We start from the raw sequence: 25,536 nt of genomic DNA, 5'->3' as shown, positions 1-25,536 counted from the left end.
ATCCTTCTAACTTTCAAGACTCAAGGCTGAAACACCTTTCATTAGGTACCTCTTGAAATGGATTTGTACCATAAGCCTCAATGTTTTAAAAGTTAAAGAGTTAGTTTGGTATTTCAGACTTGACTCCATGTTTCTAACTATATTAGTTTTCTCAATTTTATCCAGAAATTGAAGCTTTTATAAAACCCTTACTCATAGATTTCCCCTAGATCTGACGGATCTAGACTCTTAATCTTCACAGTGTTACAAATGCACACCTTGCAGAGATGACAAAGTCTGACTCCTGTTCCCCCAGAAGATAACTTTTACAAATGAACTAAGTATTTTAAGGAAAGGTACACTGTATGTTATGGATTAAACTAACATAACAGAAGCCCATTCTGAGTGTGAAAAGAACAAATACTGGATTATTTTACAGCAATTCTACTAAAGCCTACTCTAAACTGTGGAATGCATCCAATATTCTTAAACATAAACACACACAGCTAAGGGAGGAAAAAAGAAACTTGAACCCCATGAGCCAAAACTAACCTGCTTCCACTAACCCTAGGTGCTAGCAAATCCCAGGACACAGCACAGCAGGGAAGAGAGGGGAGGGGAAGACTCAAGGGAAGAGAGGGGAGGGGAAGACTCAAAGAAATATGCACTCCGAGTGTGAAGCTCAATTAAAGCTGAAGACCATCCCCTGTTGGAATTCTAAGCTGCTAAAAATAAAACTTCACTAAAATAATACCACAATGGTACTATATATAACCTAATGACAAAAGATTCCTCCTTACCTAAGGTTTATAAAGGCTGCTATTACTGGTATAATGTATCCTAAAGTGATCAAATAAAACAAAGCATGGTAAAGACTGCTTTATTGGTGGCAGCTAGTACAAGTCAATAAATATTGATTCCCAAAGAAGAACTCAAGTTAGTTATCAGACTACTGGTCCACAGAGAACTGAATGGAGTTGAACCAACCGATTGCTGGGAGGATAAACTGAAGTCAACCCTGCTTCTTGGGGAATGAAGCCACAGCCAGCTGATACATGCCATATGCTGTTCCTGAAAAATAAAGGAAATAAGAACTTAACAGGAAATTCTCAGGTTTAAATGTATAAACCCAATATTCCAGCTAAAAAGTTGTAAGATAAAGAGGCAAGGCTGGTGTTAAAACTACTTTTATGGGAATATACAGAAGTATTTTGATAGGTGCTGGCAAAATTTAAAAGAAATACATATAAAACACGTTTAATCTAGTTTTAATATTACTTAACTTGTATAGAAAGTGTTAGATGCAGCACAGTAATGTATTTGTTAACGTAATGACATGTAAAAAAATTTTAAATAAGATTAAGAGCATAAAACCTAAAATTGCCTGAGAAATGCTAAGAATGATTCAAAAGCCAAAAGGTCGAACAGGCAAAGCCTTCCCTGAAGTGTATTATCAATAGAAAACCAAGCAAGAGGGACATATAATTTTTAAATAATCAAATTTGAAGTAAGAATTTCTAATAACTGGAAATTTATTTTTAAAACTAATTACCAAAACATCTACGAAATAGTCACACTGGCCAAAAAGAATTTAGGACTTTACCTTAAGAAAGCCCAAACGTCACTATCTGCTTGTTGCCCATAAAATGTCCCTTCACTGCATTCAATTCAAGCCAAAAAAGGCACCTTGGCATAAGCATAAGGGGACTTTGTGATTAGGGTTCAAACACCAGCTCTTCCAAAGCAATAACATCTGGGTAATTAACATAATTTCTCCATCTTTAAAACAAGGATACGTTACAGACTTAATACAAGGGTTACAGAAATCCACATATGTGGCACTCCTAAGTAATCAGTCTAATACTGTTCCCCTTTCTCCCGCCAGGGAGCAATCGTTCAGATTCCTAACTCTGCTCCTAGCATGCTGATTTGTGATATTCCACTGCTAATACTGAATAATGGAACTGCCCAATCCACAGAAAACATATCAAAGCACTTTACATGCAGTAAAAGTATTGTGCTGTATAAGGTTTTATCTCTGTCATAAATATGTATGTACAGGGATTAGATGTAAAGTGTATTATTATTAGACATCATAGTCAAAATATTTAAGAACCCCTGTTATAGGAGATGGGATAGAGCAGCTATCTTTGGCTCTTCCAAAGGCCTGCAGGGCCACCAGCGGCACATTCCAAAAGCCACCTCTATCACAAGATAATTATCAAACTTTATCGGTTTATTTTTTTTAAAAGACATTAAAACGTTCTTATACAATATGTATCAATCACCTTTGTGAGTCATTATATGTAAAGCAGTAAGACCTCAGATTCTGGGGACGACTGCCTGTGTTAAAATACTGGCACAGTGAGAGCAATGATGTTAGTTATCGCTACTATGATTTTGCTATAGAGCAAGCATTCCAAATGTCTTACCACCAACTGTAAGAATCATGGTGGCTCTGTACAGGAGGGCATCAGCTATCCCACCCTTTAGATGCACTGGAATTCCATTATCCTCCTAGGTTAAAAAAATAATAATTAATGTATATCAATGGTTTCCAACTAAATGAAAAAGACTAATCCATTCATATAAAATTAAGTGGCTTCTTAAAACACTGAAATTGAAATATTTTAAATATCAAAATTAAAAAGGACTACCCTTCTCCTGAATCTTTCCCTACTGCAACTACTTTTAAAATAAAAACTCCTAAAAATCAACATTCTTTCTTTTAAAGTTAATTTGAGATTTAATAAAATGTTCTTTCCAAAGAACACATAAACAGTAAAGCTGTGAAAATACATTCATTGAGTTCATCAATTAAATTTTAAAAAAAGCAATAATCCTCACACTTTGGTCATAGGTACGATCTTTTTTTCCCTTAAACAAAAAGGAGAGAGTTTTGGTTTATAACCCTAAATTATATCCTTAGTCTCCCAATCCAGCACCTGGCATAGAGTAGGATACTTAAGACATCTGTTAAATGTAAGTATTTTATTTTTATGCAGCATACATGATACTATTTTTTTAACCACTTAAAATTTTCTTTATGAAACATCAGAGATCACAATTAAACAAAAAAATCACTGATAACCTAACTACTTATAAAGGTAAGTGCTCTGTCCCACTAAGTCTTTCCTCATGAGAAAACCACTATTAACACATATTAATACATATCCTTAATTTTTTAAAGCTTGTATTGTCATAGCTTCTAATTTATGCACATACTTGTTTAATACACAAAATGAGATTATGCTATATAATGGCCTATCACAGATTTTTCACTCAACATTATCTTAAAAACCATCTAGCCCATTTAAACCTACTTTGTTCCTTTTAATGGCTACACAGTATTCCACTGTGCAAAAAATAAAATTACATTAGCCAATCCTTTATTAATGGGTATTTAGGTTGTTGGGTTTTTTTGATATTAAACTCCCATAATGATTAATAGCCTATTTCCTATTTTTATATATTTATGCTACTATTCTGTAGGAAAGATTCTTGAAATGGGAGTCCTGAATAGGATATGTACAATAATTTGCTTCTAATACTTTCAAATACTCTAAAATTTCTGTACCAATACTACTTCCTAGCATGTATCAACGTACTGTATAGGAACGCACTTATCTCCCGCACCTGGCTAACATAACCTATTTTAAATCTTCTAAAATTTTGACAATCGAACAGGGAAAAAAAGTAGCAACTTGTCATTTTAATTTGCATTTCTTACTGATCTGTAGGAGCTCTCTGTATGCTAAGGTTATTAACTTTTTGTCAATATTAAAAATTTTGTTAATTTAAAAAATTTTCCCTCAATTTGTCACTTACCTCAATTTGTACCATAAGTACATTTAAAATTTTCGTGTCACCAAACCTTGCAATTTTTCTCCTTTACAGCTTCTAGGCTTTGTAAAGACTTTCTTAGGATGACCCCTAAGATTAAACCTGATTGTGGTAATCATTCATAGATACATTAAATATCACATTGTTTGTACACCTTAAAAAAAAAATCAGGTACAACCTAAATACAAACTATTTATTTATATTCTTTCTTTCTTTCTTTGTTTCAGGTCTTAGCTGCGGCACGTGGGATCTTCGTTGTGGTGAGTGGGCCTCTCTATAGTTGTGGTGCGTGGCCTCAGTAGTTGCAGTGTGTGGTCTTAGTTCCCCCGGGGCAGGAAGGATCTTAGTTCCCCCATCCCCAGGGATCAAACCCGCGTCCCTTGCATAGGAAGGTGGATTCTCAACCACTGGACCACCAAGGAATTCCCAATGCTTGAGATTTTTACTTGTCAATCATACCTCAGTAAGCTGGAAAAAAATTCTCCTATATTTTCTTTTAATATTTTTTGAGGGAGAAGTATTTATATCTGCAGTTAATCTTTTAACACACAATACAGAACGGATATAACTTTACTTTCTTCAAAACAGCCACCCAGGGCTTCCCTGGTGGTGCAGTGGTTGAGAGTCCGCCTGCCGATGCAGGGGACACGGGTTCGTGCCCCGGTCCGGGAAGATCCTACGTGCCGCGGAGCGGCTGGGCCCGTGAGCCATGGCTGCTGAGCCTGCGTGTCCGGAGCCTGTGCTCCGCAACGGGAGAGGCCACAACAGTGAGAGGCCCGCGTACCGCAAAAAAAAAAAACACAAAAAAACAGCCACCCAATTTTTCCATTCCCCACTGATATGAAATAGCACCTTTAACATATATCAAGTTTCTACATATAATAATGTATTTGTTCTGTTTCTGGGCTCTTTCTATGGTCTATTTGTCTATTACTGTGCAGCTACCCCAGAGTGCCAACCCAATGTGACTCCTCCAAAAGAAAGTGTCTTTGATCTTTACCCCTTCATTTCTTCTGCTTTCCCAAGGGCCTCTTGGTTATAGCAAATGCCCAGTTAGCTATCGACAGACAGTTTCCTATTACTCTTCTGCTAATACAACAGGATTGCTAACAATCAGACGTCTCCAGATTTACCTCGTATCGCCAACTTTTGGTAATCTAATCATAACAAGTAACAATCTCCTATAAAATACTTCAGTACCTGAAAGAGCTTTTGTTTCTCTGGAACTTTATTTTCAAACTGCCTGCGTGAAGCAGTACTTATGGTCCTCTGGGCAATCTGACGAAGAGCCTGAAATTTTAAAAAATCCACATATACTAAACAGACTTAGGGCTTAAAGAAACCTTCAAAACCAACCATTTCCAATCTTCAGTATTACAGAAAAGTGAAACTGAGAGTTAAAACATATCCGATTTGTCAATAACAAAGTCACAGACAAGCACTGAGGTTTTCCTATTTGTCGCCCCGCCACTGCTCTTTATATTACATTCTGAAGTCTCCAAACACCACATTTAAGAAGCAATTCATGTAGATTTTGAGGGGAAAAAAATCATGATCTTTACCTGAATTGAACCAGTAGCATTATATGAGGAAAACATACTGATATATAGATATTACAGAAATAAATAATGGTTACAAAATACACGAGGTTCGAAGTTTTTTATTTAAATACTCTACCATATTATTAAAAATCTATTACTTGATATCAAAATAAACTGGCATGATTCCTACTTAATTAAAATGCTTCCCTCATTACATTTTCCCCAAAGAATTAACAGGGCATAAATCTTTTACAAGAGACTTGCATTACATATCTAGTTGAAATAAATTACAAATATGCACTCCACTTTCTAAAATAAATAATATATTGAGAAGATAAGTAAAGCTTTATTGGATAATTACCGAAGAAAACGATCACTATTACATTTTCCTTCTCTTCTTCAAAATTTGGGGAAAATATTTCACATGCTCAAAGTCGGTGGAGCGGTGAAGGACACTGCAGAACCGCCTGATGGAAGCAACACGACCCTTCGGCCATGAATGCTCCTGAAGTGCCAGCCAAAACTGAAAGGCTTGCTTTTTAAACTGCCTTCTGCTGCTCACAAACCTCAGAGTCACTGAAACTCAAACCTCTCGGTATCCGATGAACATCCTTCTGCTGACGCTTCCGGGTATCAGAAACTTCCCACCCGCACCCACAAGATTAGGGGTGGCGACTAAGAACCCAAGGCTTGTCTAACGCACAATCCTCTGGTCACCTCCCCAGCTTCTCCACTCCTTACAACTACCCAGCACAGCTTGGGGCAAGAGGGATCCATGGAAGGGAAGGAAGGAAGGTCAAGCGAAAAGGACACGGACCAAGGAAGGTGACCTCCGAAGCCGCCCTCTCCCTCTCCCCTTCCCTCCCAGGAGAGGCTTTCCTGTCGCGAACCTCTAGCCTCCGCTCCCAACCCTCTCGCCCCACATCCCGAATGCCAGCCGACAAGCTACTCACCAGCAGACTCCGCAGCATCTTGGCTCCGTTACTGCCCACCAACCGCGACAGCTGAACACCAGGAACGAAGATCCACACGCCGGAACCGGAATTACTTTCTGGCCTTGCGCAAGCGCCTGGAGCCTAAATACTTCCGGGCGGAGGCGGGACTTGCTCCTAACCATAGAGAGCGGAAGAAAAGAGAGAGCGGCCGGACGGCTGTGGCCGCTCTAGCCGGCGGGCTGTCTCTGCGCCTCGACCTCGCTCCTGAGCCGCCGGTTACCCCGGGAGCGGAGGCTGGGGATAAAGGAACGACTTTTGAGACCTGAGAGGCAGGGAGCGAGGCATTACGTACTCGTTTAACTAGCTCAGATAAAATTAACGTGAGACCAGGCTATCGAAGAAAATTAGTGTGTGTATTTTGAACGAGAAGACGTAAAACTCTGAGCAACCTTTGAGCCACAGTTTAGAACGCTGGTTTGGCCGAACTCTAAACTGTGAAGCTGGATGAAATACAAAACAAAAAGTATAACTTCTCTTACACGGATACAATCAGTTTTCTCCACTGTTGTGAGGACGTTACTGTTCCGTGTGCTGAGAGTGTACTGTGTAGAGCTGCGTCGGGATACTACTTTTTATCTTGCTGCACCTTTGGGTGCTGCAGAACTCCCCATGCAAGAAGCTCTCCCACAGTGTCGCGAAAGTGTGGAAGCTGTTCACTCGTTTCTCTGAGTCTGGGAAAACGCTGAAAAGAGGGGGAAATTTTAATTGGGGGACCAGAAATGGGAGGGCAAATCTGGACTCCGGAGTCTTGCTGCCTCAGGCTAGCAGGGCACTTTCCATGGTTGGAGTTGCCAGGCACAGCAATTATTGTACAGATACCAACTGTGCTTAAATAATGCCACATTACAAGTGTCTGTTACAAGTGCCCACCCTCAAGCGGGTATAAATACAAAAGTATCCACCCTATACCACAGTAAATATCTGTCCACCTTTTTACAAACTCATAATTATTCCACTGTCATTTCAAATAGAAAGCTGATGATGTATGGGTTCAGCATAGGTGAAATGTGTAGATACAATTAGTAATATTGAAATTATTATTCCTTCTAATCTTTAGACTTAGACCCACCAAGTTAACTTGTTCCCAGTTCAAGGTATTTTCCTCACCGATTTTAATACCCAATTATTCATAAATTTATATAAAGGTTTAAATGGCAAATGGTCAAGAATCAGAACTCTATTTCAATATCATTCTGGTAGTAGTGAAACGCTGGATTGGATATGAGTTACCAGGACAGAGAGTCCATTAGAAGGTACTTATAGTAATCCAAGGAAAAAAGAAAACCTGAAGTAAATCAACGGCAAAAGAGATGTAGCTAAAGGGATGTAGATAAGGGGACGGGTTAGAGAGCCAACAATGAGGAAGTACCTTCAAAAATCAACAGAATGTAGTGATTTATTGGATTGGGAAGTTGGGGAGGAGAGCAGATTTCTGGCTTAACTCATAAGATGGTTGGTCATACCTACCATTCACTACATCGAGGAATATAAGAGAAACACCAGGCTAGGATGGGATAAGTTCCCTTGATTTGACAGAAGGGAGTGGTCGTCGTTCACTGAGTGCCATTTTTCTATACTTTGTGCTAAATGAGTTTCATCTATCACTTCCCTTATTCCTCAAATCAATATCTGTCAAGTGGGTATTAAAATCCCCATTTTACAGACAAGGAAATGGTAAAGTAAATGATTTAGGGGATTAAATAATCTGAAGATACAGTTTATGTATTTAAGAGCCAGGTCAGCCTGATTCTAAAAACCGTATTCTGAATCTTTCAGGTGCAGATTGATAGTGAAGAGACTACAGTGCAATAGTGGGATGAAAGCCTGGCTGAGGCTCAAGATAGTAATAAAATATAAACTGCTCTTTTACAAGCTTTGTCGTGAAAAAGGAATGACAACATACCCCGGGGATTAGACCACTGATTCAATTGCAATCTGACATATAATTATAAATCTATTTCTTTCTGCATTGCTTGTCCTTGAAACAAAGTGGCATATAAGTCTTGACAGTGAAAGTGATGTATGGTGAGTTCAATCTTCTGGCACATCACCCTGCATAGAAAAGCTTGTGGCATACAGACAAGCTCCCATTAATGTCACTTAAAGTACATAGTTTTTCAAAATGTACTAAGATCACCAAAAGGTACTTCAAGGTGGTTCCGGTTTAAGATAGCGGATTGGCCCCAAGAGTTTGTTTGTCCTCCCCATCACTCCGGTAAAAATGAAAGAAAAGGAATTGAAAGGGTATGAGGTTTTTTTCATTTTATTTTATTTTTTTATACAGCAGTTTCTTATCAGTATCTATTTTATATGTATTAGTGTATATGTCAATCCCAATCTCCCAATTCATCCCACCACCACCACCCCGCCAGTTTCCCCCCTTGGTGTCCATATGTTTGTTCGTATGAGGTGTTTTTAGATACATCACCTTAAATGAATCTCAAAGCCATTATGCTGAGTAAAAGAAGCCAGTTTCAAAAGGTCACATATGATATGATTCCATTTATGACATTCCAGAAGACAAAACTATGGGGATGGAGCAGAGATCAGTGGTTGCCTGGGCTTATGGGTGGAGGGAAGGGTGACTATAAAGATGTATAGTAAAAGGGAGGTTGGGAGGTTTTGGTACTGCTCTGTATTCTAAAATGGTCACACAAACCTATGCGTGTGTTAAAATTCGCAGAACTGTACACTACAAGTACAAAAAGTAAAGTTTACCGTATGACGGTCTAAAAAACATTTCTTAAAAGACAGCCCAAAAGGATGGCGACCAAAGAGGAGACAGAGAATCAATTTCAACAGATTTCTGGAAAACAGAAAGCAGATGGGATATAGCTGAGCAGGACCAAGGAAGCCACAATCTAAAGGGACTGCAAGGGGGATGGATACCAGTGAGAAGCATGTTGATTGGTTCTAAAACCCCTGAGAAGCTCAGACTTGAAAGTAGAATTTATAGCAAAGAGTGGAATCAAGGGACAGGCCTGAAAATGAGTAGTTGAAAATTATATACAACAGAATGGTCAGCTCCCTGCAATCTCTGCCCTACCCCTCTCAGCCAAATATAGTTTCTCACCTCGGTCACTGTCTCCCACAGGTAGAAGGCAAGAACATTTTTATCTGGAAAAAGTAATGGGAGACAACTAGGTGGAAGGCATATGCAAAGGGATGGGTATAGCGGAAATATGTGAAGTGGAAAACAGAAGCTGGGGTGGAAGACAAGGCAGAAGCAGAGAGTTCAAAGCAGTAAGAGACAGAGCCTCTTTCAACCCCTTCCTTTTGCAGACGACTAGAGAATTCTTCCCCAGAGAAACTGAACAGTCCCACAGAAAAGGCCTCCAGCCAAACGACTGGCTCCCTGACAGTCATTCCCTAATGCGGTGCTTCTCAAAATTCAGTCTACCTACAGTTGCTGACCTGCCAACTATTTATTACTTGTCTAAGCATTTTATCATGAACAGGGACAAATAATGCACTCAGTGGCATTTCTGAGCAGCATTGCGCTACTGAGGCCATCACTTGTCAAGCGCTGCCCACGAACAAAGAGCTTTCAATGGGTTTTGGGGGTCCATTTATACATGATAGATTGCTGAGACTAGCCAGAAATACAAGGAAAGTCACCTACGCGAAAAACTGAAAATAGCTCCAGTAAACAAGAGAGTGAACTAGGAAACAGCAGATCCAACACAGGAGGGTGACAAAAAGAGGGAATGTGATAATGGCTGAGTAGCTGTCTGAAAAAACCACCTGTACAGATTGGCAGAGAAGGGCAAATGCAGAATAGACCTTTCTAGCAAAAACAGGGAATCAGGTTATCAGGTATTTGGGGACAAAAAACCTTCAAAAGACTAGTGATAAGAACAGGGTGGACCTGATAGAAAAGTTGGAAAAACTTTAAGATAGGCTTCCAGAAAGTTATGTTGATGTTAAAAGTGGGGTGATTATTAATTCCAGGAAAAATAAAGTGTACAAAGTATAATCTTGGTGCTCTGCTTTGCTCTAAAGTATACAGTATTTTTAAAGTCATAATTAAACAACTGCTAATGTGTTTATTAAATATTATAACTATATAGTGGGAGAAGGGGAAGTTAGCTACATCATCAGGTAATATTATCAAGAAGACGATAATGTCTAAAACTGTTAAATCAAGCAATAGTAGAACAGGCATATAATTTAGATACACTAAGATAAATACCAAAAGTAACAACTTCTGAAGTCAAAGTAACTGTCTCTAGAAGGTAGAATGTTGGGACAGGTACTGCTGTTTTTCATCATAAGGCCTTTAGATTTTTTTTAACTGTGTACACGTTACTTTGACAAATTTTACATATATACAAGAAAATAAGGTCACCATGGTCTGATGTGATTTTAGACATGATATCTATTTATTTATTTTTAAATGATATTTATTTTGAAATTTCAAATGACATTAGGGGAAATGTGATTTTTACGTTTATTGAAGGGGGCATGGGCTAAAAAGGGGCTCTAAAACACTTTACTAGATTATCCAAATACTACAACAAACACTTATGCACCAAATTCTTCTCGAAGCAGCACTTCCTTAGTCCCTCCACCCTCCCCTCAAACTAACCATGTTGGCAAAGAAGAGAACTTTGAAGCTTAACCAACAAAGGATGGTACAATAATTCTAAGGCAGTGTTTCCATCAAGACAGGGGGCAAGCAGGCTGAAAAGCAGTCGTTACGCCTACCACTCAGCTGTTCCTCTTTGCTAGTCTGGCTTTTCATTTCCTGTGTCCCTGCCCAATTCATTATTTTCGTCATCATTGTCTCTATACCAGTTATTCATTTTCTGTTTACCAGAAGTTTCCCTTGATCTAATACCAAATTTAGCCTGTCTGCTTATAACAGGTTATAATCTGACCACTTCTTGGTAAGAACAGATGTTTCTCATTAACATGCATAAATCCTGCAGTTAATGCTATCAGAGTGATTAACATATTCACATATGGCAATCAAATCTAGGCATGGAAATGTTAAAATTTGGACTCATTGAGCCTGGGCTACAATTTAGTGCTAAACATCTGCAACAACACTGGGGCACTGTTATTTTAGCGAGACACCTGAACATAGCAAAATTAATTTTGTTAATTTTTATTAATACAGAACATACTAACAGAAAGTTATCTTTCAATATAATCAAAGTTACAAATACTGTAACCAAGAAACAAATAATATCCACTTGACTTGACTCTCCTCTTCGTTGAATAATTTTCTATTAGGTAGTACAGATATTTTTACCAATTTACTTTTAAACTGCTTTCTGATTTCAAAGAAATTTCTTAGCTTTTACTTATTAAATAATTCCTTCAGTTGGGAATTTCATATATCAAAATATTTCCTGCAAGTTAGTACATTCTTCAACGCCTTCTACTTAACCTAGTTGTCTTAAAATGCAATATGATTCTTTGAAAGTTGAGTATGACATCAGTGTTTCCAAAAGATCAGCATAAAGCCCATAAGAAAGAAATGTTTTCCTTCCGCCAGTCACAGAGGCCATATGAATGTTCCACATTCTTCATATTCAGCAACAGGAATCGCTTACAGCTCAAATGGCAGGAGACAAGGGAGAACTGAGGCCATCAATGTACTTGTAAAACAGATAAAACTCCAAATATATTTTAAGATTCCGCCTTGACCACAGATGAGAAAGTGTTGGAAGAGCTCTTCAACTTTTCTGTAGCAGCACCTCTGGTCCCCCAGTTAGAAAAAGAGACGCAGGACGGCAGTCCTTCTAAAGCAGCACAAACTCAATCTGCAAAGACTGGGAGAAGCCCTCTCCGCCAATGATACACCCCAGAAAGTAAACTGCCATGTGCAAGAGGGTCAGTTATCAGAATAAATAACCATATTCTGAAGGACTGATAAAACAAAGAATAGTTTTACACAAAGAATACCCTATGCACTCAGAAATTTCAGGACAATTATACATTAAGTACTTAATGCAAGTAATATTCTATCTGTTGAAAGTCATTATGAACTACAAGTTCTTTTAACTGAATTTCATATTATACAAAACTTAAGAAGTGTGGCACATTTCTACTATTAACCATTACATTATTTGTTTTTTTTAAAAAACATATATTAATCAAAACTGATACATTACCCAGAACTTTTGATTTAAAATATAAACGAAGGAAACCATTACAAACTCCGAATTCAAACAGGCATTCTTCTATACAAACATACGAGTTATTTTAGTTAAAAAAAAAAAATAGCCATTTCAATGCAATTAAGCCACCTCTGATTAAGACATACATTTCATGCATGTGAAACAATAAGTTTACATTCAAGAATAAGTTCCATAGCAAACAAATTACAGCATTTATTCAATAAGGAATATTAAAAATAATTCCACTTAATAGAAAATAAAATAACTTCAAGCACATATAATTTATCATGTACATACTCCAAAATCTCCAGAATTTAATTAGGAAATTTAAAGAACTTCTTTTTAAAGTACATCTTAGAAAAACGAACCAAAACAATCAGTGGCTTAACTAAAGAGAATGTGCATACATGTTCATCCTTGACCTATATGTAAAAATTGAATGAAACATAGAGGAAATGAAGGTTACTGTTTTCCAAAATTGCTGCAAGATAATATTAGTACTTAAGTCAAAACACTTACCTGCAAAATAAAACCAGCTTGAGGTATTTCCAATGCTGCAGCAAATTTCTTAATGTTAAATACCACAATGAAAACAGTCTCCTTTGAACATTTACATCTGGTTGACAGTTGAGGCAGAAGATAAAGGTCGGCCAAGAAGCTTTCCAAGCTCACCTATATTCTTTCATCCCTTATGAAGTGTAAGCTTCAAGGGAAATGGTCACATGTAAAAACATCAAATGAGATGGGTTTCCTGACTGCAACATCTTAACCAAATGGAAAGAGGAATTTTAAATCTTCCTACCGGAGACCTACCATGAGCATTAATTCCTATTCTAGACAGGTAAATAGGTCCTTTGAAATCAAATCTAAGCTTGACAAAGAACTGTACTGGATAAACTGAATACATGAACCACCTCAACAAAGATGGTACTTTAAGCCTTTACACACGACCTGTGAAAAGGATGAAGTGTTTTATTTAGATTTGGTCTTTCTTCATCTTTTTGTAACTATGAATCCTAAAGGGTCAGCAAGTCATTATACTCACACATCTTGTAATCACTTTCTTCATACAATAGGCACACATATACAGTATCATATGTCAATATAATATTATCAACACAGCATAAACATTTAAGCAGCAGACGCCTTTCACATGAAAGAGGCTCCATGCATCATACGGACTGTCCCATCAGAAAGGAAACATAAGAATGCCATTTCAGCAGTTACAGTGTTGATATGATCAGTATAGCGAATTTGTTTTATACCCGTCATATATTTTCATAAGTCATCCATAAGGAAGAAGCAAAGGACAAAGACAGCTTTAAAAAAACAAAGTTATGTGCCAACTTCAAAAATGACATACTAACCAGACATCAGCATTTGAAAGCTAGGCTGAATAGGACTGGCCTTGATGCACATGCAGGAAATTTGTTTTCAAAATATAAAATTAAATGGTAATGTCGGCAGTATTACTACTGTTTCTATATTTATGATTAATTACTAGCAGTACAACTCCCAGAAGGAAGGAGATGGATCCAATAGCGATGTAAGCAATCCCCAAAAATGGATTTTTTCCTCCCATCCATGAAATAGTGCTCAAGATCATCCGTTTTCGTCCATCAAATGAATGTACAGGGTAATCTGAAGAGTGTATAGGAAGACTTTTCCATGTCTACTTACTTGATTTTTAAAATACAACTTAAAAAGTTGGCATTTAATTGCTTGTAATTCATTGGTAAAATTCTACAATACACAGGCACCTTACTCATATGTTCTGAATCACAAAATAATTATATAATTATTATCCAAAAGGACTGATTTCACAAATTAAATGTTAGTAGTAAAAGCCAATATAGAGACAAGATGAAAAGGCAGAGGGCTATGTACCAGATGAAGGAACAAGATAAAACTCCAGAAAAACAACTAAATGAAGTGGAGATAGGCAACCTTCCAGAAAAAGAATTCAGAATAATGATAGTGAAGATGATCCAGGACCTCGGAAAAAGAATGGAGGCAAAGATCGAGAAGATGCAAGAAATGTTTAACAAAGACCTAGAAGAATTAAAGAACAAACAGAGATGAACAATACAATAACTGAAATGAAAAATACACTAGAAGGGATCCATAGCAGAATAACTGAGGCAGAAGAACAGATAAGTGACCTGGAAGACACAATGGTGGAATTCCTTGCAGCGGAAAAGAAATGAAGACAGCCTAAGAGACCTCTGGGAAAACATTAAACGCAACACCATTTGCATTACAAATGTCCCAGAAGAAGAGAGAAAGGACCCGAAAAAAATATTTGAAGGATTATAGTCGCAAACTTCCCTAACATGGGAAAGGAAATAGCCACCCAAGTCCAGGAAGCGCAGGGAGTCCCAGACAGGATAAACCCAAGGAGAAACATGCCGAGATACACAGTAATCAAATTGGCAAAAATTAAAGACAAAGAAAAATTATTGAAAGCAGCAAGGGAAAAATGACAAATAACATACAAGGGAACTCCCATAAGGTTAACAGCTGATTTCTCAGCAGAAACTCTGCAAGCCAGAAGGGAGTGGCATGATATACTTAAAGTGGTGAAAGGGAAGAATCTACAACCAAGATTACTCTACCCAGCAAGGATCTCATTCAGATTCGAAGGAGAAATCAAAAGCTTTACAGACAAGCAAAAGCTAAGAGAATTCAGCACCACCAAACCATCTCTACAACAAATGCTAAAGGAACTTCTCTAAGTGGGAAACACAAGAGAAGAAAAGGACCTACAAAATCAATTAAGAAAATGGCAATAGGAACATACATATCAATAACTACCTTAAACGTGAATCGAGGAAATGCTCCAACCAAAAGACACAGGCTTGCTGAATGGATACAAAAACAAGACCCATATATATGCTGTCTACAAGAGACCCAATTCAGACCTAGGGACACATACAGACTGAAGGTGAGAGGGGATGGAAAAAGATATTCCATGCAAATGGAAATCAAAAGAAAGCTGGAGTAGCAATACTCATATTAGATAAAATAGACTTTAAAATAAAGAATGTTACAAGAGACAAGGAAGGACACCACATAATGATCAAGGGATCAACCCAAGTAGAAGATATAACAATCATAAATATATATGCACCCAACATAGGAGCACCTCAATACATAAGGCAACTGCTAGCAGCTATAAAAGAGGAAATCGACAGTGACACAATAATAGTGGGGGACTTTAACACCTCACTTACACCAATGGACAGGTCATCCAAACAGAAAATTAATAAGGAAACACAAGCTTTAAATGACACAACAGACCAGATAGATTTAATTGATATTTATAGGACATTCCATCCCAAAACAGCAGATTACACTTTCTTCTCAAGTGCACATGGAACATTCTCCAGGATAGATCACATCTTGGGTCACAAATCAAGCCTCAGTAAATTTAAGAAAATTGAAATCATATCAAGCATCTTTTCTGACCACAACGCTATGAGATTAGAAATCAATTACAGGGAAAAAAATGTAAGATACACAAACATGGATGCTAAACAATACATTACTAAATAACCAAGAGATCACTGAAGAAATCAAAGAGGAAATCAAAAAATACCTAGAGACAAATGACAATGAAAACACGATGATCCAAAACCTATGGGATGCAGCAAAAGCAGTTCTAAGAGGGAAGTTTATAGCTATACAAGACTACCTCAAGAAACAAGAAAAATTGCAAATAAACAATCTAATCTTACACCTAAAGGAACTAGAGAAAGAAGAGCAAACAAAACCCAAAGTTAGCAGAAGGAAAGAAGTCATAAAGATTACAGCAGAAATAAATGAAATACAAACAAAGAAAACAGTAGCAAAGATCAATAAAACTAAAAGCTGGCTCTTTGAGAGAATAAACAAAAGTGATAAACCATTAGCCAGACTCATCAAGAAAAAGAGGGAGAAGACTCAAATCAATAAAATTAGACATGAAAAAGGAGAAGTTACAACAGACACCACAGAAATACAAAGTATCCTAAGAGACTACTGTAAGCAACTCTATGCCAATAAAATGGACAACCTGGAAGAAATGGACAAATTCGTAGAAAGGTATAACCTTCCAAGACTGAACCAGGAAGAAATAGAAAATATGAACAGACCAATCACAAGTAACGAAATTGAAACTGTGATTAAAAATCTTCCAACAAACAAAAGTCCAGGACCCGATGGCGTCACAGGTGAATTCTATCAAACATTTAGAGAAGAGCTAACACCCATCCTTCTCAATCTCTTCCAAAAAATTGCAGAGGAAGGAAAACTCCCAAACTCATTCTATGAGGCCACCATCACCCTGATACCAAAACCAGACAAAAATACTACAAAAAAAGAAAATTACAGACCAATATCACTGATGAATATAGATGCAAAAATCCTCAACAAAATACTAGCAAATAGTATCCAACAGCACATTAAAAGGATCATACACCATGATCAAGTGGGATTTATCCCAGGGATGCAAGGATTCTTCAATATACGCAAATCAATCAATGTGATAAACCATATTAACAAATTGAAGAATAAAAACTATATGATCATCTCAATAGCTGCAGAAAAAGCTTCTGACAAAATTCAACACCCATTTATGATAAAAACTCTCCAGAAAATGTGCATAGAGGGAACCTACTTCAACATAATAAAGGCCATATAGGACACCCACAGCAAACATCATTTTCAATGGTGAAAAACTGAAAGCATTTCCTCTAAGATCAGGAACAAGACAAGGTTGCCCACTCTCACCACTATTATTCAACATAGTTTTGGAAATCCCAGCCACGGCATCCGGGAAGAAAAAGAAATAAAAGGAATACAAATTGGAAAAGAAGAAGTAAAACTGTCCCTGTTTGCAGATGATATGACACTATACATAGAGAATTCTAAAGATGCCACCAGAAAACTACTACAGCTAATCAATGAATTTGGTAAAGTTGCAGGATACAAAATTAATGCACAGAAATTTCTTGCATTCCTATACATTAATGATAAAAAAATCTGAAAGAGAAATTAAGGAAACACTCCCATTTACCACTGCAACAAAAGGAATAAAATACCTAGGAATAAACCTACCTAGGGAGACAAAAGACCTGTATGCAGAAAACTATAAGACACTGATGAAAGAAATTAAAGATGATACCAACAGATGGAGTGACATACCATGTTCTTGGATTGGAAGAATCAATGTTGTGAAAATGACTACCCAAAGCAATCTACAGATTCAATGCAATCCCTATCAAATTACCAATGGCATTTACAGAACTAGAACAAAAAATCTTAAAATTTGTAACGGAGACACAAAAGACCCCGAATAGCCAAAGCAGTCTTGAGGGGGAAAAAACGGAGCTGGAGGAATCAGACTCGCTGACTTCAGACTATACAAAGGTACAGTCATGAAGACAGTATGGTACTGGCACAGAAACAGAAATATAGATCAATGGAACAGGATAGAAAGCCCAGAGGTAAATCCACGCACCTATGGTCAACTAATCTATGACAAAGGAGGCAAGGATATACAATGGAGAAAAGACAGTCTCTTCACTAAGTGGTGCTGGGAAAACTGGACAGCTACAAGTAAAAGAATGAAATTAGAAAACTCCCTAACACCATACACAAAAATAAACTCAAAATGGATTAGAGACCTGAATGTAAGACCGGACGCTATAAAACTCTTAGAGGAAAACATAGGAAGAACACTGTTTGACATAAATCACAGCAAGATCTTTTTTGATCTACCTCCTAGAGTAATGGAAATGAAAACAAACAAATGGGACCTAATGAAACTCAAAAGCTTTTTGCACAGCAAAGGAAACCATAAACAAGACGAAAAGACAACCCTCAGAATGGGAGAAAATATTTGCAAATGAATCATCAGACAAAGGATTAATCTCCAAACTATATAAACAGTTCATGCAGCTCAATATTAAAAAACAAACAACCCAATCCAAAAATGGGCAGAAGACCTAAATAGACATTTCTCCAAAGAAGACTTACAGATGGCCAAGAAGCACATGAAAACCTGCTCAGCATCACTAATTATTAGAGAAATGCAAATCAAAACTACAATGAGCTATCACCTCACACAGGTTAGAATGGGCATCATCAGAACATCTACAAACAACAAATGCTGGAGAGGGTGTGGAGAAAAGAGAACCCTCTTGCACTGCTGGTGGGAATGTAAGTTGATACAGCCACTATGGAGAACAGTATGGAGGTTCCTTAAAGAGCTAAAAATAGAATTACCATATGACCCAGCAATCCCACTACTGGGCATGTACCCTGAGAAAACCATAATTCAAAAAGACACATGCACCTCAATGTTCACTGCAGCACTATTTACAATAGCCAGGTCAGGGAAGCAACCTAAATGCGCATCGACAGATGAATGGATAAAGAAGATGTGGTACATATATACAATGGAATATTACTCAGCCATGAAAAGGAATGAAGTTGGGTCATTTGTAGGGACGTGGATAGATCTAGAGACTATCATACAGAGTGAAGTAAGTCAGAAAGGGAAAAACAAATATCGTACATTAACGTATATATGTGGAACCTAGAAAATGGTACAGATGAACCGGTTTGCAGTGCAGAAATAGAGACACAGATGCAGAGAACAAACGTATGGACACCAAGGGGGGAAAGCGGCTGGGGGTGGGGGTGGGGTGATGTATTGGGAGATTGGGATTGACATGTATACACTGATGTGTATTAAATGGATGACTAATACGAAAATAAATAAATAAATAGGAAAAATAACAAAATAAAAGCCAGTACAGTTTACAAGCAAAAACAACTAAAGTTAAGGGTTATATAATTTCTCATTTCTTAGATATTTCTGTTCTCATTACACAGGAGGGGTAAAAGGTCTGTAATGTGAAAATATATTTCAGATAAATAGCAATGAAACCCATAGAGGAAAAAGAGCTTGACAGACCAGGAGAAAAAGGAAGAATGAAGAGATTAGGGTTCTCTATGAGCTCAAAGAGCACATGTAGCAAGAGTGTAGTTAGGAGAGTATGGGACGACTCAGCACAAGGTCGAAAAGCATGACAATGAAGTTTTACATTAGTGATTTGGAGCAATGGTGAAACTCACGGTGTGACACTGGACTGACGACTAAAACAGAGTGGAATTGAAGGGTGGATCCTTAAACAAATTTGAGAAATGGGACACCAACATGTTGGATGAGCTACCAACACGGACCAGTTCTAGGATTTGGCAAGAGTTAGGGAAGAGAAGAAGACAGAACTAAGTCCCTATGCAAAAGGTTTACAACTTTTTCAAAAGCATCTTTTGAATCGTGTTAGTTCCCATCTCTTTCTCCAGCTTCCGTAGCTCCCCAGCCCGGCAGATGACTCCCCAGCCCGGCTGTGACTCCAATGGCAGGCTCAGCTCTACTAGTTCTTAAATCAATCCCAACCTGAGCCAGGAATGACTGTAAGAACTCTAACTAACCCAACACTCTATGGGATGTGGTATCAAATCACCCATGCTAGTCTCTCTATATCACAAGCCTATAAAGTGGGCTTCTGCCTTGATTCTAATACCCAGTTCCCACCTTATACCCGATTTTGATAATTAACCCTTAACGTTCTGCAGGTCAAATTCCTGTTGTATGGATTTTCAAAATAGTCTGCATTCCTCCTAAAAGTTCCCTTGGTGCAAATTATCTGTCAACTAAGAACTCCTGAGTGCTCCAAAGATTTCCCTTTATTGTGCCGTAGGCTACAGGTCACCCTCTACTTTGGCCATAGCCTCAGGATAATGTTCTTCCTACCAGCACCTAAACTGGGTCTGTCTGTCTAAAATTTCTGCTATGTAGGCCTAGTTTCAAACACTTGGTCACTTTCAGTCTGTCACTCTCAGGTCATGTTCAGTCGTCTACTGAGGTGCAAAATCAAAAAACTAAGGCTACAAATAGGTCTTTATTTTGAAATTAGGTCTATTAACTTAACCGTTTATTAATCCATTATAAAGCTAAAACTATATACTTATAGCTAATTTGGGTTATGAAAAATCAAAAATGTAAGATCATCAGCACACATGCTAATATTTGAAAATTTTTCATTCACGATATATACGAGCAATGGGCTAGAAATTAAAAGATGTAAGGATTTTGTTGAGAATAAAAGTTAGTGCCCAATATTTCTGGCTTAGGAAAGACTTTGCATCCAGGCCAATATGGACTGGTCTGACTACTTGAGTGAACCAGCTAGGGATGCAGCCTACAGTGATGGTTGATGGTAAAGTCAACACAGCTCGATTATGATCCCTGATTCTTCTATCGCCTGTGTAATCTCAGTTAAGTTACTTAAATGCTCTATGTTCCTATATTCTTGTCTATAACATGGAGATGACACCTGCCTCACAATGCTTGAAATAATAAAATAATACATGGAAAGTACTTAGTATAACGTTGACATATAGTCAGGATGAAATTAATGATATTTATCAGCACTGAAAAGTATGCCTAAATTATTAAGGTGGAACAATACAGCTAATGATAAAAATGTTTTGATATTGTAAACAGAGCAATAATTATAAATAATTATGTTGATATGAAATAACAAATTTGCTGATTTTTATTATCTAAAAAAATATAGATTAAAACAGCCCAGTACCACCAACACTTAGATTTACTAAGTGAGTAGTAGCCTTTGCATTAAGCTGAATTACTATCTCTCTTTTAAAAATATCTTAACTTATTAATAAATCTAGCACCTACATTTTAAATAATTTTACCAAATAAGATGCTTGAACTCTAGTACAAAGTATTTAAAACTTAAAGGCATTTCTGGAAGAAACAAGTTAAAAGAGACTTTCTCATACATACACACATACTCATAAAAATGCAGAGAGCAAAACTAAAACACAAAGTAGCATGCCACATAACTGAGACAAGATTGGACTACACTCCTTTCAAATTCTTTGAATCTGTGCACATGGCCAAAAAAGGATACTGTATGTGATATTCAAATAGTATCGTCCAGCTGGTAATGTCGGATGTAAATCACTTTTCCTCTCTATAAGACGATACAACTTACGAAAAGTAGGTAATGCTGCAGTACGCATCCAAACAATAAAATCCTCATTTATGAACCCACTATTATCTTCGTTAGGATCCAGCATATATACTGGTTTAACCCAGTTTACTGGCTTTGTTGTGCCTTAAAAAGGAGAGATCGGTGTGGGGTGGGGAGACAAGACATTCAATTCTATTGAGAGTTTCACTGAAAATTCACACTCTAATAAAACAAAGATACACAAGATGAATATTTTCCTTATGTTCAAAAGTAGAAATATATTCATATTCTGAGGAAGTCTTAAAATCGAAAGAGAAACCAATTCTTCACATAAAAACTTAACAAATAATTACAAAGATTTGATTGATATCTCAATTAAGAGAATACTAAAAGTAGGCTACTGAGTATATTCCAAAAAGCAAATGACTTAATTCAAAGATATAATGGTAAGAAACATTACACTGTGAAATCAAGGAGGCATAGAAACAAAAAGAAATTTGGACTTATAACTATTAATAATTAAAATAAATAAACAAATAAATACTTGTTTAAAATAAACCTTGTCACAATTTTAAAAGATTATGGCTGAAACGCTTACAAGGAAATACCAGAGAAATTCAAGATTAAAAGTACACTACTTTTCCTTTAGAATTTCAGTACATTAGACGATACTACATATTTTACCTAACTTGACAACAAGTTAAGAAAAGTTGCTTTTTAAAAAGCATAAACTTTTTTAAGATTCTAAAGACAGAAAATTTTAGGTACTTCATTAAAACGCCTAGCTTATGTTTTAAGGGATATTAGTAATATTTTACCTTTGAATCGTTCTTCTAGGGGAATGTCTGCTCCAGGGGGATTTCTGAATTTCACATTTTTATCTGTCCACCAAGCAATACCTTTCTTTATCAAATGAATAGGTGTAGGATCAGATTCATTGCCAACCAGAAACAAATCTAGTGTATCTAAACACAAGAAAAGGAAGATACTGCTAAACATCTACTGAAAATCCATAGGACCGGCTTTCTTCCATGAGAAATGAGGATCTGGTACTTGCTCCCCAAAGTGGTTGTAACGAAGCAGGCACATGATGAGCATTTGCTCTTGATTATTTACATGTGAATTAACTATGGTAACTTTATAATCCTAGATGAACTTGCCTTCCCTCAATAGTTCCAGGTCATTTTCCTACATGGCTAACTGATATGTGATATGGTCAAATGTTTTAATATTACAACTAAAACAATTTGCAAGGTAAATCTGTCTCTATTCTTTAAAAAAAAAAAAAAAGCACTGCTAAATAGCTTCTGGCTTATCAATTTCTCTCTCTGCACTATCCAATCTGGTAATCACTAGCTATATGGCTACAGAGCCCCTGAAATTACGGCTGGTCCAAATGACTATGTTTTGTAAGGATATAATGTACATCAGACATCAAAGATTTAGTATAAAAATTAGTATATAAAATATCTCACTAATAACTTTTGTATACTGAATATCACTTACCTGCTGAAATGATAATATGTGCGGCATACTGAGTTTAATAAAGTATAATTAAAATTAATTTCACTTGTTTCTTTTTTATTGTTTTTTTTAATGTGACTACCAGAAAGCTTAAAATTATACACGTCTCACATTTACGGTTCACATTACATTCATATCAGACAGTGCTGCTCTAAATGATCAACTGTAGCCCCTATCTAATGGTATAAATATTCAAAGTTGTTGGTAAAGGTAGCCTGGCATTTATTTTATCATGTATGAAATAGTAAGTTAGCAGAATGTCCCTGCTTCTTTCTTCCCAGAGACAGAAATTCATTCTTAAAATATAAGAATTCACAAAAGAAAGTCATAAAGCATTATAATACCCCACTAATTCACATATTTATCTTAAAGCTGTTGAATTTCTCAATCTCATTTATGTTTCTGAAAGATTATACAAATACTCCTAACTACAGTATTATATATATATATATATATATATCATCTTTGTTTATCTCTGTCTCATACCATTAAACATGCTGTTGGCAATAGCTCCACAAGGAGCAATTGGTTTGTCTTCATTTCTTCGATAAGGCTCACATTCCTTACTGGGATTCTGGTATTTAGAAGGAAAAAAGAGAGAAGTTATTACCCAGGCCTCTGGGCGAACTATGAGTTAGTCCTAATTACTGATTAAAAATTCAATCCCTACATATTTCTCACTTGCAATGCATATAAAATGTCTATATTATAAACAGACTATAAATAATACCACATTTAATAACTCAAAATATATTCCTTAACATTACTACATTATAGCCTTTTTTGCATATACTGTCATATAGGTATATGTCAAATTGACTTTTTTCTCTTTTTATAAATTTATTTATTTTATTTTTGGCTGCACTGGGTCTTTGTTGCCGTGCACGGGCTTTCTCTAGTTGCAGCAAGCGGGGGCTACTCTTCATTGCGGTGCATGGGTTTCTTATTGCGGCAGCTTCTCTTGTTGTGGAACACAGGCTCTAGGCGCACGGGCTCAGTAGTTGTGGCGCACGGGCTTAGTTGCTCCATTGCATGTGGGATCTTCCCAGACTAGGGTGTGAACCTGTGTCCCCTGCGTTGGCAAGTGGACTCCCAACAACTGCGCCACCAGGGAAGCCCCCAAACTGACATTTTAAACAATTTTCATATCAACACAGAAATCATAACTACAAAATGTTTTCTGCACAAGAAAAACTAAGACGCCGTCTATTGTCAATCCAGCTGTGACAGAATGAAAGGAATCTTAAACTGGAAGTAAGAAGACTGGAGCTTCGGGACTTCCCTGGTGGTCCAGTGGTTAAGACCCTGGGCTCCCAATGCAGGGGGTCCGGGTTTGATCCCTGGTCAGGGAACTAGATCCCTCCTGCATGCCGCAACTAACAGCCCGCGTGCCACAACTAAAGATCCCGCACGCCGCAACTAAAAATGATCCTGCGTGTCGCAACTAAAAAAACCAAAGATCTCGCATGCTGCAGCGAAGATCCCACACGTGGCTCCCACATGCTGCAACTAAAACCCAGCACAGCCAAATAAATAAATATTAAAAAGAAAAAAAAAAAAGACCTGAGCTTCTAGTTCCAGCTATGTACTATGTGACTCTGCACAAGTCCCTTGATTTATCTGCACTTCACTTATAAAATTAACATGTTCAAGTAGATAATTTCAAATTTTGTAATTTGGAAGGGAGGGAGGGAGGAAGGAAAAGTCTAATGCAGACTCCTAGAATATACCAATCTTCTCTAAGTTGTGCACCCAGGTATAAAGAAAGCACAAATGTTGGCAAGGCAAACAGCACTTCACCTGTCCTCCAGATTTGGTTTTGGCTTAGTCCCTGTTGAAGATCTCAAGGAAACGTGGAAGCTGTAGGATTAATCCAGAGATTCTACCAAGTCTGATATTAGGTATACATCTGAGCTGTTCTGCGACTCCAAGGCCACATTAAGCCATGTCTCACAACACATAAACAAACCAAGATAGTCTCGATCTGAAATTAACTAGAACCTAGTTAGGCCTCTTAGGGCTATTCCATTATAACCAACCTTGACTTGTATCTACATTCTGGCAGAGAATCTCATAAAGTCTCTTTAATACTTGACTTCTCAGCTTTTTGGTCCCTAAGACATCTACGTTCAGAAAGTTAGTATTCTAAGACCATGAAGATAGACAATGTATGACTGGCTTATTACTATTTGAATGTTTGGATGAAAACTGATTTCAAAAAAATAAGGTAAATAAACTCTCAATGGGGCAAATATATTTTAACCACTAAACCATTTTGGAGGGGAGGGGGGAAAGGAATAGCAACTTTATTTGGAAAACCAGAAAAGATGGTGGACTAGTGTCCCGAAGAACCATCTTCTAACTACTAAATTATTGAAGTTTTTTTAAAAAAAGAAAAATATTTACTACCTATGCATCAGATACTGAACTAAGCAATGCTAGGTACTTTGCAGTAACTGGCTTAGGAAAGCCATTT

General features: G+C 37.1%; 2 protein-coding genes across 3 annotated transcripts in view; both read right to left on the bottom strand.

The window, feature by feature from the left end:
* Nucleotides 1-845: 845 nt before the first annotated feature.
* Nucleotides 846-6,461, bottom strand: COX7A2 (cytochrome c oxidase subunit 7A2). The gene is made up of 4 exons (XM_065888855.1): nucleotides 6,317-6,461; nucleotides 5,023-5,112; nucleotides 2,412-2,496; nucleotides 846-1,050 (listed from the first exon to the last, which is right to left on the bottom strand). Exons 1-4 carry the CDS (start codon nucleotides 6,332-6,334, stop codon nucleotides 992-994), a joined length of 252 nt encoding a protein of 83 aa, XP_065744927.1. The 5' UTR covers nucleotides 6,335-6,461; the 3' UTR covers nucleotides 846-991.
* A 6,983-nt stretch (nucleotides 6,462-13,444) lies between these two features.
* TMEM30A (transmembrane protein 30A) overlaps nucleotides 13,445-25,536 on the bottom strand; it is a 40,621-nt gene continuing 28,529 nt past the window's right edge. Inside the window, exons 4-7 of one of the 2 annotated variants that reach the window (XM_065888847.1) lie at nucleotides 23,547-23,634; nucleotides 22,355-22,501; nucleotides 21,474-21,680; nucleotides 13,445-14,127 (exon numbers count right to left, since the gene is read on the bottom strand). In XM_065888847.1, the coding sequence (XP_065744919.1) occupies nucleotides 13,934-14,127; nucleotides 21,474-21,680; nucleotides 22,355-22,501; nucleotides 23,547-23,634 (636 nt within the window). In that variant the 3' untranslated portion in view covers nucleotides 13,445-13,933. The remainder of the gene's footprint in view (nucleotides 14,128-21,473; nucleotides 21,681-22,354; nucleotides 22,502-23,546; nucleotides 23,635-25,536) is intronic. The other variant, XM_065888846.1, reaches the window with a different exon arrangement.

The sequence above is a fragment of the Phocoena phocoena genome, chromosome 12 (genome assembly GCF_963924675.1).
Source record: "Phocoena phocoena chromosome 12, mPhoPho1.1, whole genome shotgun sequence".
Lineage (NCBI taxonomy): Eukaryota > Metazoa > Chordata > Mammalia > Artiodactyla > Phocoenidae > Phocoena > Phocoena phocoena.
Note: the sequence above shows the minus strand (reverse complement) of the source record. Positions and strands in the feature narration are given on the sequence as shown.